At 40.8% G+C, this 20,408-nt stretch overlaps 1 protein-coding gene across 3 annotated transcripts in view; it reads right to left on the bottom strand.

The window, feature by feature from the left end:
• Positions 1-14,357, bottom strand: part of pvrl2l (PVR cell adhesion molecule related 2 like) — a 324,556-nt gene extending 310,199 nt beyond the window's left edge. The window contains exon 1 of one of the 3 annotated variants that reach the window (XM_004572648.6): positions 13,884-14,357. In XM_004572648.6, the coding sequence (XP_004572705.1) occupies positions 13,884-13,971 (88 nt within the window). In that variant the 5' untranslated portion in view covers positions 13,972-14,357. The remainder of the gene's footprint in view (positions 1-13,883) is intronic. The other 2 variants (XM_076878934.1, XM_004572649.6) reach the window with 2 other exon arrangements.
• Between the last annotated feature and the right edge of the window lie 6,051 nt (positions 14,358-20,408).

The following is a 20,408-nucleotide window of genomic DNA, read 5'->3' as shown; positions in this document are numbered from 1 at the left end:
AGACACCCACAGAGAAATGGCATGCTGCGAAGAGGAGAGGACACACATGAAAGAGCAGCACACATCTCATTAGCACACTTTTCTCTCCGTCCAGCTAACTGGGCAGTCGGCAGTCTACCACCCATCAGGCCGCTTGCATGGTGGGAAACGAGAACAGCTGAAGCATTTCGCTTCCATCCTAAGATGCACCCCTGGGGATTAAGAAATCATCCTCACATTTCGAAAAGCCCACTACCTGGAAATAGACTCTGGGATGAGGGGGTGGAGAGGTCAGAAACCCAGGCACACAAGTCATTTCTATTTTCCAATCCAAGCTCCTTAGTTAATGGAGTTTTTTGAGGTAAGCACAAACACCATGGCAGGGAGGAGGAGAGTCGCTGGCTCAGTGAAATTCACTTTCTCGAATATGAAAGGAGAGACCATCTCAAAAAATTACATGCTGTGGCGATGGCTAAAACTGTACTTATAAAACAGCAATACAACTTTCCAAACTGTTTTTAGAACTTTAAGCAGTAACAGTATCAATGCTTTAGTCGCTCCTTTGTCACCTTGACACCTATTGTTGGCTTTAGTTGACAGTAATTAGAAATTAAAGTTACAGTTTTACAAAACCTCATCAAATTCATGTACAGCTCCTGTCAGTAAGCTCACAACAAAAAGTCAATTTCTGATTCTGATTTTTCAAAGGTTACACTTTGTTTATCCCTACATTGTTAAAGTATTTAGCCACAGTGTTATGGCCCTGTCCATAATCTGTTTTGGTGGCTGTTGTTGTCTGTTCCTTTAAGTCTTTGCAGGTCCCGGAGTGGATGAGCCGACGGCTGCTGATTGGTCCCCTGGTCATGTGATCTTCTTCAAATCCCTCACCAGCAGTTGTCCCGGGGCAGCCACTGACAGCAGCAGCAGACCTGACCCTGGCCTCCAAAACCTGAGACTTTTGTGCCTGTGACTTTGTGCGACTTTTTTGGAGTTTTGTATATAGTGTGTACATTAGTTTTCATTGTAAATAGCACCTTGTAATTAGCACTGCAACAGAAGGGGTGAGCTGCCTTATTTTTCCTTGCACTGTTTTCTCCTGTTTATTTCAGTTAGGGAGTTAGGTGTAGCGCTTGTCTTTTGTTTGTTGTTTGATTTCACATAGGGTTTTAGATAACACCTTCTCCTGACTTAGCTGGTTTTGTTTGTTATTTTGGCCTTTGTTCACCCCGGAGCTTCATTTTTGCAGTGGAGAAAAATAAATCACGATTCACTAAGAAATTGGTTTCCCTTTGTGTATGGTTTTGGGGACCAGGGCGGGGCAATTCTTTCAATCTTGTGTTGCGTTCCGGCTGCCTAGACTGGGGCGTAACACACAGGCTTTCACACAATGCTGAGCCCCACTTAATTTTACTTCTTGTTTCTTTCAGATTCTCTTTTTATACCGAACATTTTACTAATAAAGCTAAAATTTTGGGAGTTCTTCTTTCAGATATCTTTAGCGCTAACTACCTTTTCTCAAATATATTGCTAACCTGGAGTATTATTTAGGGTTTTAAATTATTTGAAAATGTCATATTTTTGGGAAACAACATGGTTCATATCTCAACTTAAATTTATACAAAAAATACAAACTCAGAATTTAGATTCAAAGAGTTATTCCCCCCAGAATAACACTAAAATCTTCATTTGTGACAGCTGGCTAATCCACTCTGATGTGCGGTTACTAAATAAAATAAGATGCAGAGGTTAAGAACTGCCCGCCATGGACTGCAGGGCCTATTGTGGTTGCAATTATTTCTTATTTAAAATGACCCTATGCAGGTTTTGACCATCTATTAGTGTTGCTAAGACTGCTAGCTAGCAACAATGCATACAAATACAGAAGAACATAAAATGTTTTAATAAACATGGCACTGTATTTTTTAAGTACAGCAGGTAAATATGTGTATGCCAGCATTTTTAAATAAAGGTGTTGTTTTTATTCAAATTTTTCAATTTTAAGACTTTTGGCAGACTTGAGGTAAAATATCACAACCTGGTTTAAGGGCGCGCACCGCTTCTCAGTCAGTGCATTACTTTAAATGTGCTGCATTCCCCACAGCATCAAACAGCATAAGCGTATTAGAAAATGGATGGTAGGATATTCCAATTTCAATGTGGCAGGCAGATTAGCAGATTATTGCCATAATTGCCTGGCTCACAATAGCACATTATTCATTTTTGCTAGTCAGCTATACTATCCTTCATTGTCCCCAACCTTATTTAAAACCATTTATCAACCATAGCTTCAGATTTACACTGCTCAGTTTAAGCTCTTTAGTTATTGTTCTTTTTCTATAATGAGCATGCATCTGCACTAATAAATGCATTGAAAATGAACCAGGCTTCTTAAAATAGGAGAAAACATTCAGGGAATGAGAGTCTCCTAATTTAATTCAGAACCTTCTGTGCTTTTTAAAAAAAAATGTGAAAACCTGTGAAATATAAATGTTTTCTCCCATGGAAGCAGTTCATGTGTGACTAGAGTGTACAAGTCTTTTGAGCCACAGTGAAGCGCTTTATGTCATTAATGAGTTTTGGGTTTTGACAATTGCAGTATTATTTAAGTCCATGTGCTATGATCCATTTCCAATATATATTAGGAGATGAGAAAAGAACGATCTCAGGGGTAGAGGAAGAAAAGATGGTTAAAGATGTGTGTGCATGCCTCTGTGTGTCACATTGACTCACATCCTCACCCATCACATAGTCCACAGTGGCTGTATCAGTGCAGCTAACAGAGGGCCTTTGTCACAAGCGCACGCACACACACAGAGAGAGAAATAGCAGACATGCACTTGCACGCTATCATAGCAATGTTCTCTTTGTTACCACTTTATCCAAAGAATTGCAACTAAGTGCTTGGCCAAAAATCTGCAAACTTAAAACTTCAGTAAATCTAACCTGAACCCTCGAACAGAATCTTATTCTAAATTTCAAGTAGGCAAAAATAGCCCAAATTTTCAAAAACAGGCTTCACTCTCAGGTTACAAAAGTTATACAGATCCTAAGAGAAAATCTTACAAGTACACTCACACTCTCTCTCTCACAGACACACACATACACAGACATTTGTGCAGAGCCATCTGACCACCACGTATATCCTGAGCCCCATGATGCCAACAAGGACACAGTGGTTACAAGGGTGACAGATGTTCAGCAGAAGCTATTTACAAGCACTAGCCTCACTAATCTGTTTTGCACTTTCATTTGGTCTAATTAAGCAGGACTTGGACAGAATCCTCTCTTAGATAAAAGAAAGAAAGACAGAAAGACAGAAAGAAATAGCCAAACATACTTTAAACTGACTAACTGACAGGTAAGTGTAAGCATCAAAAGCAGCAGGGAGGAGAAATAATGAAATGAGCTATGAGAAGAAAGCCCACAGGGCCTGTAGAAAAGCACCGGGCAATATCGAGTCATTTGACAATAATATATCATTAAAGAAGGAAAACCCTCCTTTTGAATAAACCCGGTAATTCTATCATGCAAAAGAAAACCTTTATTGGCGGCCACCAAAAGACCGGATGTCTGCTTCTGTCTGGAATACTGATTAGTTTAATGTCAAAAGAACATCAACCTTTTTCTGTGCAAAAAGAGAAAAACTCAGTTTTGGATTCACGGGAGAAATTCAGCTCAGTGAATTGTGTATTTAAAGAGTTGACCCTCAGATTTAGATCTGAGATAGGAAAGTCAAGAATTAGTTTGCTCTAGGCGGGGAGTGGGATGGAGAAGAAACTGAGAAACTAAGAAAGGCAAAACATTGTTCTGCAGCTGTCAAACTAAAACTTTCCACCAACATCTGACTTGGGGAGGTGCAGAAGCATAGATGCAGGAGCACGTAATGAGACTGGGAAGCAACCCCAAGGAAAAGACAAGGAATGAGGAAGCCTGATTCCACATCGGGATATACTGTTTGGATGTGAGATGAAGCAGTTATTTTTGGGTCACGTGGACAGAATTCAGTATACATATAGAAATATCATATTGTGGCTTTATACAGTCCTCAGATTACAACATTTTTATCATATACATAATATTTAGAGTTGTGCTAATAGACATGGGAAGGTATCGACTATGCCACCTGAGGATAACGGACCCATCATCTGTACTTTTGCTAGACTTCACTACTTGAATGCTACATTCCTATAGCACTCCTATAATCATACCGTTTTTTAGATTAAAATCAACACAACAGATCTTATTACATGCGTGCTGCCCCGTCAAAACACAGAGCCAAATTTACCCAAACGTAATTTCCAACAGCTCGGTCAAACACTCAGCTTAGTCTTAGCAGTAGCTAATGTAGCCTTGAGCCCCTCGCCACAAGAGCAGATGAGGCGAGAGTTACAGAGCTTTAGCGGGCTCCCTTAATTCCATCCATACAGATTTTAAACTTCAGACACCAAACACACACACATCTTTCACAGTTTCCACTTAAGCCACAAAAGGCTCTATTGAACCCTTTCTACAACTCTTGCTATAAAAAGACTATATATAGAAATGCACTTAGAGGCATCAAGCTATGCAGATATTTCAATCTCTGGATGACATCTTAACATTAAAGAAAAGCCTTAAAATGTTTTAAAGTGTGCTGTGAGGATAAAGGCATGCACGAAGGTAACAGAAGTAATGCACTATAGGAAGACAACTATTAACTTTCTTAAAGGGTACACTTATATGCAGGCGGATGTTTCTATTGTTTTTCTAGGTTACTGTTTGCACATTCAAGCATCCGTTTGCTTATCGTTCTGCACATTCAGTGACCTCTCCTAGCAAAGAGAATATTTCAATGTCTCTCACTGAAGCCTGACAGGAAACCAAGTCCTGTTGTTAATATAAATGTAGACTGTTTCCTGTCAGGTGACTGACAGCCACATAAGGCATGACAGTCTCTGCCAGGAAATAATCCCTGAAATATATGCAGCCTGACAAACTTAATTGTCATATCCATGGCTTCTTTTGCATGCAACTGCTTTGTCTGCCAGGACAGCCAATTCATTTGCAGCCAGGTTTGAAATAACCACAGGCTATATATTGAAAAATGACCTAAAAATGATCTAATTACATATGGCATGCATTGCAGAATGATCGGGGGGAAACATACACTAGAAAGAGAAGGTAGTAAATGGGCTGTAACTCTAAATGACACTGGTATTCTCTTTTAATGTGCATGTGACTTGAATACAAATGGGCTGTTTAAACAGTAGTCACTTGTGAACATGGAAAGGGGAAGAGATGTTAGCTTGTATTATGCAAATAAGAAACAACACTGTCAGAGCAGACGCAGCTGATCAGGATGGCTCCCATCGACAGACGTGCACATGCATGTGCGTGCATCGGGGATGCATTTGGTTCAGGCAGTGATATTGAAGATGTTAACAGAGGTGAGAGACGAGCCAGAGTGTTAGAGGTGCACAAATCCTTGTCTTCAGCCCAGTTTCATTTTAACATTTCATCAGTACAAACAGATCTCCCACCACCATCACCGACCCACCCTTTCTATCTCTTTATCTCTCTCTCTTTTGCTCATTTGCTCACTCTCTACTGGCTGGTTAGCCACTGACCTCTAGAACTTGTTGCTAGAACAGTCTCCAGGCTGAAAAGCCAAGATAAAACCGCTTTTTATAATCTTCCAAATCAAATCGATTACTTTAGTGAGATGTTAGCGTTCTTCATTCCCCTAAGACACAGATTTTCCTTTCCATGCTTTTTTTCACCAAATGTCAGGAAATTCCAGGAGTTGTAAAACTCTTGAAGTTCAACAGTGAGTTCAACAGTTTTAGGAGGTCAAACAGAAGGCCAACATTATGCCACACTGAATGAAGAACTGAAAATGAATATTTGCTATTACAAATAAGAGAAAAAAAAGAAGAGGATCCAGGAACAACACCGAAATGCCCTGCCCTTTCTAGAGCTTGCACTTGAACTATAACAGGAAATGAACTTCTTTTTTTATATATATATCATACTGGTTTGCAGGAATAAAAATCCACAACAGTGAAGTAGGTTTCAATTTCGATTCAATCAACTAGAAGAATGGACATGACCAATTCTGAAACTGGCAGACACGAAAAGATTGATAGTAGGTGATGTTATGTTCAATGTCTTTTTTTAGCAAATAAATTTCACTCTGTTATTTGAGATAAAAAGCAATCTGTGATCAAGGCCAAAGACTGCATTAAGGCTGAAGCCATTTCATTTTCTCACTTGCGCTGAGAAAGAAGTCTTTCTGCTATGATATAAGATTCCTCTCTTTCACTTAATAAGAAAATATACTGTATTTTTACACCAATATACCACAGTATTAGAACCACGGAGAGGTGATGGGGATAACATTGATCATCTTGTTATAATCCAGTGTTCAGCAGGGAAACAAATGGTCCTGGCATTGATCTGGATGCTACTTGGATGCAGGCAAATGAAACTATAGCAAAAGCACTCCAATAGCAGGCCACATCACTATATAACTATGTATCCCACCAAACCACAAAAACTGTGTAGGAAGCACCACCAAGAGCCCAAAGCACTGAGACGGTCTCCGGCCTCCCCAGATCCCATTTCAGTCCAGTACCCCCAGAATCCTTTGAGGCTACAGCGTGTCCTTGACCATGTCTCATAAAACCTTATGGATCTCTAATAATATGGTAAAAAGGATTTATTTAGTGGTCAAATAAAAAGAAGTATATCTAAAACCATGCATTTCATTGCTTAAATAAATGGTATCATGTGACCTGTTGACAGAGTGGTAAAAGGTAATGGAAGAGAAATAGACCCTTTTTTCCAGTTACTGCAATCTGGTTTAAGAAGGTAATTTTTTATTTTATGAGGATCGTAAATGTCAGATGATTCAGTTACTCCTGTTTTAAAATGTATTCTGATGTTTTGTTCATTAAAGACATGGACACTTTAATCATCTTGCACATTGTCCAGAATGGCTCTTTTCACCAACGATTAGCAATGTGCCAGTAGTGATTTAGTGACTGCCAACATGGTCCAATTTTGGAAAGCAAGACCGCTGCCTTAAATTTCTCAATTGGAAAAAGTCATTGCAGGAGCTCCATAATGATGTAAGTGAAGCAAACAATGTTACTGTAATTATTAATCGCCCACATGGGTACAACTGCAAATGTCACAAAGTCACGCCGCAGCCTGACCGGTCGCTGCACTCGCACACAAATGGTAAAAAGCAATTTCCATTTTGTCACCAGCAGGCTATATCTGGAGAGGTGAATAAACAGGAGGAAAGGAAGGACGCAGGTCGGTGTGGTCTGTGTAACGGGAATGCCGAGGACAGACTAGGACACAGAACAGGGACGCTTGTCTAAACACTTTCACACTTTTGAATTTCCCCTCTAGCTCCCTCCCTCCCTTTCTAAACAATGAGGCCTAGAAGAACTGAAAGCAGAAGAGTGGATTGAGAGAGGAAGAGTAGAGTTGGGGTGGGGGGTTGTCCTGGCACCCTTTTTAATTCCACCAAAGCTGTTCCAACAAAAGGGCCCCCGCTTGGGAGCCGCCACGGAGCAGCAGCCAGCCAGGCCGACTGAAAATAGGGTAGTGAGCAAAAGAATGAGTGTGAAAGAGAGGGAGCGAGAATAAGACAGGGAGGAAGAATGCCTGAATAAAAGAATGGGAAAATGAAAACTGAGCAGGGTATGAAAGGCCATTTTTTTACTCTGCATGCAGGTAAAAGTCAAACTAGCAAAGGAGGCCACACTGATCGTGTGAGTATGTATGCAAGAGACTTTGTGTGTGCATTTTTACGTCATCTGCAAAGGCATTCGTGATGCTGTGAAACCTGACTGGACCCTGTAAGAATAAACCGTGCTCCGACCATCCTTGGATCAGCTCCATTGTGATTCATGGCCCTCTTCCTGTTGCTACGCTCTGTAATCCCTCTTCCCACTGACACCTGTTTGCTGTAGAATCACAAAGGAATGCCAAGGTGTTAGCCATGATACGCTTTATGTCTAGAAATGTGATCTGGAATTTGCTTAGTAACCCGTTTCCTCAGAGGTGGAAAAAAAAGAACAAGAAAAAAGAAAAAGGAAAATTGCTGACCAAGTGCAGACACATGCTTGCTGGCTCTTTGGCACCCACGGTGATGAAGTAAAACCTGCTTCCTGTAGTAAGCTGGGCGGATTGAGCTTCTTACATCAACCCAAACTCCGAAATATTCCCACTAATTATAACTGCACACCTTCTTTTTTAGGACATGCAAAGACACACACACAATACAGGCTTGTGATATTGTCTCGGACACAAAAGCTGTATCCATGGCAACAAGTTTAAAATTTCTGAGAGTGACCTACCAAGCCAAAGTCTACCCCTGGCTGTAAGAGCTGCACTAGAGATTTTTGAAACTACTTCTTTGATGGCACAAACACAAGCCAAACGTATTATGCAAGATCCCGCAATACAAACTCAATAGTTCATCATTCACTGGCCCACAAAGAGTCGTGGGAAGTCATTAAGATTTTAATCTTTGATCAATAACAAAACCTAGAGCCAAAAATTAAGAGTCCAACTTTACCAGAAATGCAAACAAACAAATCACAGTGTGATGCAACTCGAACCAATTAAGAAGTGAAAAGCTGCAATTAAAAGGAAAAGTTTTTTTATAAGCAATAAGACTTCATTTTATGCTGGGTGATAATCATCGCCGCATGTATCGATTCTGACACAGACAAAAACAAAGTCGTGCAAACACAAACAGCAGTCCATATTACTAAACAGCGTGTGTAGTGTGCGAATCTTTCACAAGCTCTCAACGGGCATCAGCGATCTGCTCCTGATGATTTTCACCCTCAGCAGGAAGAGCCTTTGACATTTGAGTCTTGAGCCTTTTAACTGCAGGTCCCAATGTGAGAGCAGCCTGTATTGTGGCGGGTGTCAGATTAAACTTGACTTAAGCTGTTTTCACAGACAAACTCAGGACAGCGTTTCTCTTTCTCACATTTAGCAGACAACAGGACACACTCTCAACAGCTGTAAATAGTCTAGTCCTGGCAAGAGTGCTGGCTAGGTAAAACATGCAAGAGGCAGGATGCAAAGTCCACCAGCTTTCTGTAAAATCTCCAGGAAAATACCGACTCAGTTCTCGATCAAATATCACACAGGCTTAGTAAAAAGAAGCTGACAGGCTAAAGATGTCAGATGGTTAAATTATGTTTGAAATGTTTTGGACCCCAACGCATGTGTGAAAATAAGTTTACTGTATGACTTTGCAACTGATTTTTCTTACGTTTCAGTAGTTTTGATTACCGAGTCTGTAGTCATGCCCTGGATAATAATGGCTTCTTTAGCAGCCATTGGCTCTTCAGCAAATAAGACATTTAAATATGGCAGCGGCTGATGCTAAACCATTGTGTCACATCAATCACTCAATGCGTGATTGTGTGACGAAGAGTTGGAAGACTGAAAACAGTGCAGTTGCTTTTTGATTTCTCTTTTTCCCGTGACAAATGGGGAAATAAATAACAACGACATTTAAAAACCATTCGCATTGCACATCTGCTAAATTGTCATTTTTAAACATCGGCATCAGCCTAGACTTTCCCGACTGGTGCGTCCTTAACTATTCTGTTCAGCAAGGTCATTAGTGTTATGAATATGAAGGTTTTTAACAGTTAAGGGGGAAATATCACATGCTAAAAACACATCATTAAGCCCTTCCGAGTAGGAACTTGCAGAGCATCCAGCTGCTTTGCACGGTCGTTGACATTTTAACCCAGCAACGATACCTATGATCAACTCTCATGGCAACAATGACAACCACTGCCTCAAACCTCTCCACAAACACACAGAGCATCAGTTCTCCCCAGATACACTTCTTGACATTTTGTCTGTCTGACATCATCGACCACAGTGGGCCTGGGACCTTTGCGCTACAGACCACTTTTTAAAGCTAACAGAGGCTCCAGGGTCAGGTTGCTACATAGTATTCAACCAGGATTTATGCAAAGAAGCAAAATATGTTTTTTAAACTGAGAAAATTGCTGGAATATTTTATACAAACTGCCCTTTGCTTTCGAAAAAATTTGGATTTTTTTAAAGCCTCTAGGCTTATTCCAGTTATTAATAAATGAAAATATCCTGCATGGAGAAAAATTAAAATAACTGTGCGCCTATCCCAAAGGCCAAGAGCGCACAATCGGCTGTAATGTGCAGCTCACAGATGAACGTCTTGAACTCTTGCTTTTTTCAATTTTATGTTGTTTCTGAATTTTAATTACAGCACTAAAACTGGCTGCGCGTCCCTCTACCCTTTGCCGTTTATCCAGAGTCGGACTGCAGCGGTTGCATGCAAAGCGAGGTTGTCCAGCTGTCGCTGTCTACAGCTTCAATTTTTAGCTCCTCCTGGGGGATCCAGAGCCATTCCCAGGCCAGATGAGATGCTCTATATAGTGTCTCTAGTGCATATCAGGATGTTTAAAAATTACAGAGCTACATCTAAAATGTTGTTTTTTTGTTTTTTTTAAATGAAGGCGTGACGATGTAAAAAGAAATGCAGATGTATGTTTTGGGTTTTGCCCTTTAAGGCAAGAAGGTAGGTCAACATGAACGTTTAAGACTTTTTCATCCCTGAGATCCTCTGCAGTGATTCCCACATGGAGTAAAGCCATCACAGATGGATACTGGAGCTTGTGTAGCACTGGCTACACAAATATGCAAACAACAACATAGCGCAATGCAAAGCTAAAGATGAGTCATTAATAAGAGCTCTCGATAATCAGGCTGTGCTGCTCTGAGGGCGATAATCATCGTCCGCCTGCTCTCCAAGTGATAAGCTAATCAGCCCTCCGTCTCTGCAGAGCCGTCGAGGGGACTCATCATCATTGACATTTCAGCACAGGATCGGGCCTATTGAGACACGAAGGGGAGGGGGTGGTTACCTGAAGAGACTTAATTATCATTGCTGCACAATGATATCCTCTTAACTCTATTTTGCCTTTTTTATGAAGGTTAACATTCCTCTTTCAATATTACAGTCAAGGTTTCACGGCTGCCGTTGACCCCTTTTGCAAAGTGCTTGTTAATTTTCCACATAATTACGCAATTGCATTTGCCATGTAAACATACAACGATCATCTATGCACACAACTCGCTTTTGAATTGTTTCCTCATATGCCAGGGCAATCTTGGAAAAATCAAGCCTCTGTCAGCAGCTCGCTTTCTAAGCAGCTGCAGCGTGAGTGTAGATGTTCTTCCTCAGACGAGACAGTTGTGTTTTTGCATGTTAAAATGAATTCATAACCTGTGGGGATACTGTCATGACAATCTGACAGCTTTTTAACAATACAGACCCAATGTAGCAGAGTCTCAGCTGAATATCTGTCATCCTCTCTCCAACCTGTGTTAGAGAGCTTACAGCATGGGGTCTAAAGCAGAACGCTCTCCTTCACTGGGGTTTTCTCGTTCTTACATTGCTCCAAAAACGCAGGAAGAGAAAGGATGTCATTACACAGCTAGTTCTAATCGAGATTAAATCTTCCTCCTGCCTTGTAAACTCGGCGCCAATAACAGTTCACGCCATCACCGGTTATGCAACAGATGCTACAGCGAAATGCAAAGAAGGATTCTGTGGCTCCCCGGCTCGAAATAACTTGCCCTCCCGTTTGCTTTGATCTCACAGGCATGTCTCCAAGATGCGTCAAGGTACGTCAAGGCACAAGATGACATATCTTCCAGCTCCATAATGACCCATCTTCTTTTTCCTCAGTGAAAATTTTGGAGAGCTCTGACAGCTGATATTAGTTATACCCAGGTGCAAACAACAGGCTGACAGATTCATGCTGACAGAGCAGGCTAACGCCGATCACTATAGCCCGACTACCTGCTGTTATAAATATTGGAGCTGGTTCCAGTGGGGGGAAAAAACTTTCAAAGTAGTTTCTGTTGGGGATTACAGCATATTTGTAAATTCTTGTGGTTCTTCTTGTCTGAATAATCTGAAACACTGGTTTACAACTGTGAAAATTCCCATAAACAGCCGCTGAAGTCGGTAAAGACTTTGGAAAGTCCCAAGAAAGTACACGAGTGTGCACATTAAAGTAAATATTTAGTTGAATCTAAGGTACTTTTGAGAAACCGTGCATATTCATGTGACACATAGCATTGTTTGTTTCACTAATGTTTAATCTGTAACATGGTAAAAGGACATAACTGAGAGTTCCAGTGTGCAGACTGACTTTGACTAGTTAGAAAAGCCATTCAAGTGCAACAGTGCTGATAACAAGTCAGGTACGTCAATATGCCATCTAAACAGCAATAAACTACAACACCTAATCTGTGTTGTTTTAACATCTCAACTTAAAATCACAAATACAACAAAATCAGAGTAAAGACATTCCAGTACAGGGAAACAGAATCATGAAAAAACCTCATAAATGCAGCGATAACCTTGTCTTTTAGTGACCTTTCCCGTACGCGATTACTGTTATTTCTATCCATCAAAGGTGCGTTTTATAGTGACAGCAAAGTGTTTCTGTTATTCATGAGCAGGTTTATTTATACCTGCTTTTATTTTATGGAAAACGTTGTCACCGTTTCCTTAATAATCCCATTATGTCTCTGCGCCACTCAACAACTTCACAGGGACGTTATTTTTGGCACATGTTTATTCGCTGAGTGTCAAAGGTGCTTTTTAGTTTAAAGATGAAATCCATCAAACAAGCTGCTCTTTGTGGCTCACTGTGCTGCATCCGGGACTTCGCGTACAATCATTGTAAATCCTCCTATACCCAAACACAGGATATTGCTCTAACTTATTTCTTATAGGTTTTATAAAACACTCACACAGTGTCTTGCATTGTGCTTACATCACTTAACAGTAAGTTCACAGCACCATTCGGCTGATACTTGCTGATACCATCAGTCAATATTGGCCACAGTTACATGCATCACTGCACAGAGGTAGATATATAGAAAGTGGAGTTAAAGTTTTTATGACCCCTATCTCACTTTATTCAACTCTGAGTGTTTTACATGTGTTTTATTTGTGTTTAAGATGTCTAATTTGAAAAAAGAAAAGCACTGAATTAATTTTTTCAGATATTTTACTCTAAATGTTCTGGTATTGGTCTCTTAATTGACTACAGGGTGCCTTTTATCATAATATTAACATTTACGTCATTTTATCTTCTTAAATTTGTATGCACTGCGTGTTCGCAAGGCTGCTTCTTCTGCCATGATTCTGGAGTTCGTGTATTTTTCATACAGTTCGTGTAGTCGATATTCATGCAGCCCTCTTGACAAGGTATTTATTCCTGAAGGGCCACCTCAAGAGCAGGGGCCGAGCCATTCTCATCCCCCGCAGAGAACGCGTTTCCCCATCAACACCCTGTTGCTCCACACGACGAGGACCAATTTTTGCCATTACTCTAATGGTTAGTAAACGGACCGGCAGTTGTGATAGCGCCCCATTTCACGGCCACGCTTCCCGACAGGTAAACACAGATTTCAGGTCAGCCGTGCTGTAAGGGTTTGTAGCGGCTCAGGGAGGATTAGGTTTCCTGAACAGTCACCTGCCGACGAAAGCGGCGAGGAATTAGGACAAACACCGCAAACCAGGAGAGCCACACCTCGCGTCGTGGCTTACCGAAACTCAACACACACACATGCACACACAGATCTGATGTAGAGCTCGGACAATAAACTTTTACAATAGGTCTCGGCGCTCTGAGCAGCAGCCAGAGAGGACGCGGAGACGTGACACCGTCAAACATCCAGCACTCCGGGAACGCGGGCTGCCCTGCTGGAAAAGTGCCGGGGGTTGCTACATTCAGAGAACAAGAGGCTACAGGAGGCGAAGAACTGACGGGACTTCCATTGTAAGAAACACAGCTGGGCTCGTTCACACTTACCTTGGGCTGCAAGCAGGACCGCTACTGCCACCAGCCAAGCGTTTCTCATCGGATACACCGGGCAGCGCGCTGCGTAATCTCTCGCCATTCTTATACACAGGAGATAAGGTGGACGTAATATCCACAACAGCGCCGTGTGTTTCAGCCGGGCTCCAAATTATTCCTTCTCCGATCAGCCAAGAAACTTCGAGCTCAGTTCAGACCGCCTGCGCTGAAAGCAGCCAAGTTACAGCTTCTCTCTCCTCCTGCCGCTCTGAGCGCGCCTCTCCTCAGTCTGGACCGTGATTAGTTTCTCTGTCCTTTGCTTTAATTCTGTTAATGACAGGAAGAGTCAGAGCCCTCCCCACGTGGACCGGCCGCAGTGCGCAGGCAGCCGGTGGCTGTGTTTTTGTGCCGGTGCGTCTTGTACAAGGCGAGCGGAGCGAAATGGAAACAAAGTGTGGACGGAGTGTGTGTGAGAGTGCTGGAGCTCCGTGTGTCTGATGCGGAGAGCTGAGTGGGGGAATATCAAAGTGATGTCAGCAGAGCGTCACCAAGAGGACTTCAGCCGCAATACTGAACCCTCACAGCCACAGACGCACAATCCGAGCGCGGTGCAGTTTTAAAGGTTAGAAATACAGAAGGGACGCATCTGCATACCTGTACTGTGAGCTCCGGGTGTGTTCTGCTGACACCTGCCGCTTGTTTGTGTATATGTGCGCGCGCACGTGTGCGTGCGTGTGTTGGAGCAGATTTTCACTGTTGGAGATGGAGCATCGTCGTGATACAGAGTAACGACATAGAATCTTTTAAGCAGTTAAGTATTTTAATTTCATGCTTATAATATTTTTTTTTATTTGTTTCTGTTTCACTTTTCAGCGAAGATTCCGTACTTTCCCCGGAGCTGCCGCTTATTCACACGGTTACTGGTTATTTCCGGATTTCCCACATATGACTATATAAACTAGTGTTGGGGAACTACTTATAATCCAATCGCACCTTTTTATTTAGGGCAAGCAAAAACAAGTAGCCTTTCATACTCTACAAGCAGAGTCCTTAAATTGAAGTCCCCAGGCTTCTGGGTAATATTTTCTGCAACCCTTAATCGTGTGGAGGTTACATTACTGTACATTTATTTCATCCACAGTTCTTGTTATTTTCTGAACAAATGTCCTACAAACTGTGAGAGTTTTAGGTCTGCGTTTCCCCAACTCTCTGTAACATACTTCATGCACTCAACCATCAGAAGTTTGAGCTCTCGTGCACTCAAGGTAAATCTTTGATAGCAAATTTCCCTTTATGGAAGAGACCATCTATAACATTTAATTGTTGCTTTTTGGATTATATTAATAATTACATGATCTATGATAATAGCTTTTGTTATACTAATTTTAACAGACCACCTCTATTGCCACATTTTCTACTACAGATTAATCACAGTTTGTTCATCATGTAGAAACAAATGAAATGATGAAAATGTTTGCAATGAAAGCAGTGTCTTCACATTGGTTACTCTGTCTGACCAGCAGCCAAGAAATCATCAAAGTAATTTATTAAAATCACCGAGAAGCTTTGTCAGCAAATGGTAACTGAAGCTGGTTATCATGGATCAAAGTCATTATTGACTTCTGCCCTTCGATTTAGTGATAAATCATCTGACTATGTGAGTGAGGAATATAGTAAACAGTAGACATCACCGAGGGGGGTTTAGTGTGCCTGCTATGAATCAATAAAGGTCATGTTGTTCACATCAGATGTGATGTCTCCGTGGACTTCACATAATGCTTATTGTAATGGTTTTCTAGCCAAAGTTTTCTAAGAACTGAGTGGAAGCAGGTGCTCAGCTCACAGGGGAAGCCTTGTTGAAGGCATTCCAAAGAGAGACAAACCCTTCTGTAGTTGGAATAGTCATCCTTCTACAACTACACAAGGTGACCCCCCCCCCCCCCCCCCAAAAAAAAAAATGTAAACAGATATTGATATGTTAAAATAATAATACTAATGCAGCACAAATCCAATATTCCAGAAGATTAAAGAGAATGTGAAATGTATATAAGTGTGATATCCCATCATTATGGCTCAAAAGAAGACAAAAATATTAAAAGAAACATCTCAAGGAAACATCAAAGAGATTATGAGCTACTATTAATGCAAATGAAAACCATCAAATGGAGAAAACTAAACTTTCAAATCCAGATTTCAATTTATAGAATCCAGATTTTTGCTGTTTTATTTTCTCAGGTGTATTTTTAATGAAATCTGATGTTAAACATATTCATTTAGCTTCTTTTTTGGTTGTCGTAGTGTAAGTAAGTCCCAAAGTACTGCACAGCAACAATTTGACTTCTAGAAAAGCTTTGGAGACAACTCAAACCTCCATCGTCTGCATAAACATTCAGATTTCCACTTTATATGATGTATTTTGTTTCTTTGTCCAAAAGAACTACAAAAGAAATTGCACACATAAATTCAGGTTTGCAACACACGCGAAAAAGTTGTAAGGGATTGCAGTGGTGGGGGTTAAGTCTCTCTAGATGGATGCCGTCATTTACTTTGTTGTCCCTTCCACAGAAACAGTGATGCTGCGGGTTTTTTTAAAGACAGAAATGGTTCTCCTCCACACACAGAGGACGTTTGCCTGTCTGTTTAAGACGATAAGGACCATCTTTGAAATCCACTGCAGTGCTTTTTAAAGTTTCTGCTGAAATAAGTTGTACCAGCAGATTGACTGAGAAAGTTACTCTGTTCACAGCAACACACTGTAGAGGCGAAGCTCAATTAACTGTGTGATTGAGTCATAACTCCAAAATACTGCAGTGGGAAATATTTCTAATGCTGTTTGTGTTTTATAGTGATTTAAAATAAAACACTATCCAATATAAAATCTTTAGTTTATGCCAGTGAATAATACAGGTGACTGTTTATTCACACATTGGATGGCTAGATGGAATAATGGTAACATCAATTCAGTCGTTTCACAAACAGACAGTTCGACTAAATTATTTAAAAGTTGTAAATAAACTTGTAAATAAAAGTCTACCTCTTGGATTTGCAACCCTAGCACGTTGGAAGTGATTCATGTGGCACCCAGACAGGACATGCTGAAAGTTTTGCAGGTAATGTGAGAACTGGTTTTCTGTAAAACGCACAAGTGGGGTAGGTTAGTAATCAGATTTGCCTTTGATGTCTTTGTGTTTGTCTGATCCCTTAAGTGTACTTTTAAAATGCTGTTCAAATATCAGGTAACATTTGTACGTACCCACCAAATCAGTGTTTTTCATATGACGTAAATGAAAGCAGCTACCTCTAAATAATCAGGGTTTTGATTTACAAGAGGTAAATCAGAGTTCACAATTATGAAATAGTAGTTAAATAGTTAACTAGTTTAAAAACAGGGACCAGATCTGTTAACACTGGCAGTCAGTTACCCAGAGTCTCCCTGCAGGTGACCGGTGAAAGTGGCTGAAGGTGTTGCATGCTCCTGTTTTAGGGTCACTGAGCAGTGCTTATGTTGTAGTTGTAGGTGTGGTGACCAAAAACTATGTTCATGTAATCAGGCTGTATGTGTTTTATCATAACTAATTACCTGTTCACCCACATAATTAGAATCTGGACTTACAGCAGACAGTCTTTCATAGAATGAGTCTCACAGTCTGACAGAAAATAAAAGGGAAACAGATTTAACGAGGATGTACTTATCGCTTTTAAAATATTTATTTGGTAAATGGTTTTTGCTCAGCAAGTCACATTTGGAAAGCATTTTTTGGAAGGTCACCCAGGAGTCAAACCTCCAGCCTCACAAATAACGGTCATCCAGCTCCATCTGAGCTGCAGCTGCCTTCTAGTGCAACACCAAACAAATAAAATAAGACATTTTTTTTTATACTCTAAACACTGAGAGTCTTGCCTGTGGTGAAAACGTATTTAAAGGCTTAAATAAAACATTGAGTAAGTTATGCTTTGCCTCCCCATACTGATATCAATATGATGAAAGATCTTGTTTTGCAGCTTACAGTAACAATGATGCCGTCGTGCTCCCACACCATCTGCAGTATCACAACAATCCCACTTATTCCAAAACCAGCAATCACTGTCACAGTGAAAACAACTCTTCATCACCCAGTCACAGCACCCACCTGTCTTTTCCAGCTGCAGTGTTACAGTGTAATGCACTCTCTGCTTGAGCACCATGATTTTTGCTTCAAGAAAACCAAATAACCACCTCTTTTATAGTGGAAAATGAATATAGGTCTCCCTGTACCTTCACTATTCAAAACATTTTACTGAAAAATAGCATGCACAACTGCCCTCTGAGAAGCTCACCTCCCTGCATACCTCTAAAACCATCCCCACTAAGCTCCCACCATTTTGCTGGGTGGCGTACCCAGCCGCCCACCTCTCCATTATCACCTCAATAGCGGGCTGCAAACTGGCCCACCCTCCATTTTGGCTCCAGCCTCAATCAGCCCATTAATCACAGCAGAGCAGGGAAACCTTCTGTCCTCTGAAGACTCGCAATGTATTCTGCTGGCCCCTGCTGTGTGTGTGTGTGTGTCTGTGTGTGTGTATGGTCCTGCTGCAGCATACAAATGATCCAGCTATATCCTGCCATCTGTTGACTGCTAAAAGTAATGCTTCTACACTGACATACACAAAGTTCATGATGTTTTCTGTCTGTCTTTTCATCTTTATCTAAACACATAATTACGTGATCCAAGGTTTATCTCAGCAAAAGAACAGATGGAATATAGCACGCAATCACTGCAAGTCTTCATAATTAAATAACAAAGTGGTTGTTGTTAGTCCAAATTCAGCTCCTGAGAGTGTTTGCACGAACTATCAATGTGGTTGAAGAATTCATCATTTTGAGCCAACTACCTTTTACAAAAGGGCATGGAAAGATTGTCTTTATATTATTCTGCTTGAACTTTCAAAGTACTAAAAATATGTTACACTACAACTGGACCCAAGTCCTTAATATAGAATGACATTATTGTAGGCAGGTACAGACTAAAAAAGTCAGTGAACTTAAAGTGAAAGTCACATGTAGGGTGTGGAATAGTCCATTATCTTTTTTTGAAGGAAAACTGTGATCCAGACAGAGCAATGATGGATGGATGGATGGCAATATTTTACAGTACAGTACTGCTGGTGGGTGTTTCTCTGAAACCCAAAATCAACTTTAATGTTTTTGAAAACAAAGCCCACCCCCTTGGCCACAGTAATCCCCTACAGCTCAATCCTCCTGCAGCTCATGAAACATGAGAAAAAGCCCAAAGTATTGCCTCATCCCCCAAACTCTCTAAACGCCAGTATGACTCAGCATCCATGAGATGCACCATAAAAAAGCCCAGTGCACCCAAAGTAGCTGCCAGTACCCAGATATCTGGAATCACAGCATACCCACACCAAGCCACAGTCATACTAGGGAATGCAGTGGTTGGAGACCATGGCAAGGCCAAAACTATTCCAAACATGTGCCATAAACTTACAATCTAGATGCCTTTAAAAGTGTTGCTTCCAAGACAGAAACCAGGTCTGTGCCCACTCCAAGCTAGTTTTCAGCTTCAGAGCATCTTTGGTGTATGGAGGTGGAAATAAAACTGCATTAAGCATAAATTGTGTTTTTAATTGCAATTGAATGGGGTCAGCTTGACAATTAAATAGAATCTGTTTTTAATAATGCAGCAATTAACTGTGATCACTCTATGAATATTGTTTACATACATAGAAATGTACAATAAATAGAAATTTACATGCACTACTAGCATACAGAGTCCAGCTCCAAACATGTAACAATTCAGAAATTCCTCTGGATATCATTGCTGCAGAATGCTGATAAATTAACTTGTTTTATATAAAACCAAACTACAACCAGTTGGCAACCAGTTGAATCAAGCTCTCTATTGCAAAGAGATGCATCACAGACCAGTTGCACTAACTGGTGCAGGCTGACTCAGATCGATTGCAACATGTTAGAAATCAGTCATTAGATGGCAATGATTGGCAAACCTTCACCAATCTGTCTGTGAGTGATTATAGTCCAAGTCAGATAGTGATTGTTTGGAGACAATATCCATGCAATCTCAAGTGATCACCCAGAGGCTGAGCACCAAACCCACAACGTCTGAGTTTTTGCAGATCTGTTTTAGTGGCACGAGGAAGACTTACATAACAACAGGCATCTGGATTTAAAGTCAGATCAGAATCTGCAAATACATAAACACTTATTATTATTTTCAGTAGTGGTTATGTCTCCTTTCCAGTTGGGACATTGTAGTTCAGCTTTTAAAACCAGTACTTAAGATTTACTACAGCTGTGTGCTAATATTATTAGTGTGAATGCTCAACCTTGAGAAAAAAAACCCACATTTTTTATATTCAAAACCATCACGTGGCTGACAGATAATCTCTTTTGGCAACAAAATGCAAAAAGGCCACATAAATGCAATTTGGGGGGAATTTGTGTGACATAAATAATGAGTAAGCCCTGGCTCCAGGCCTGTGTGGCCCTGTGGAGAAAGCAGAGTAAATTAATTCCCCCTG

The sequence above is a fragment of the Maylandia zebra genome, linkage group LG22 (genome assembly GCF_041146795.1).
Source record: "Maylandia zebra isolate NMK-2024a linkage group LG22, Mzebra_GT3a, whole genome shotgun sequence".
Lineage (NCBI taxonomy): Eukaryota > Metazoa > Chordata > Actinopteri > Cichliformes > Cichlidae > Maylandia > Maylandia zebra.
Note: the sequence above shows the minus strand (reverse complement) of the source record. Positions and strands in the feature narration are given on the sequence as shown.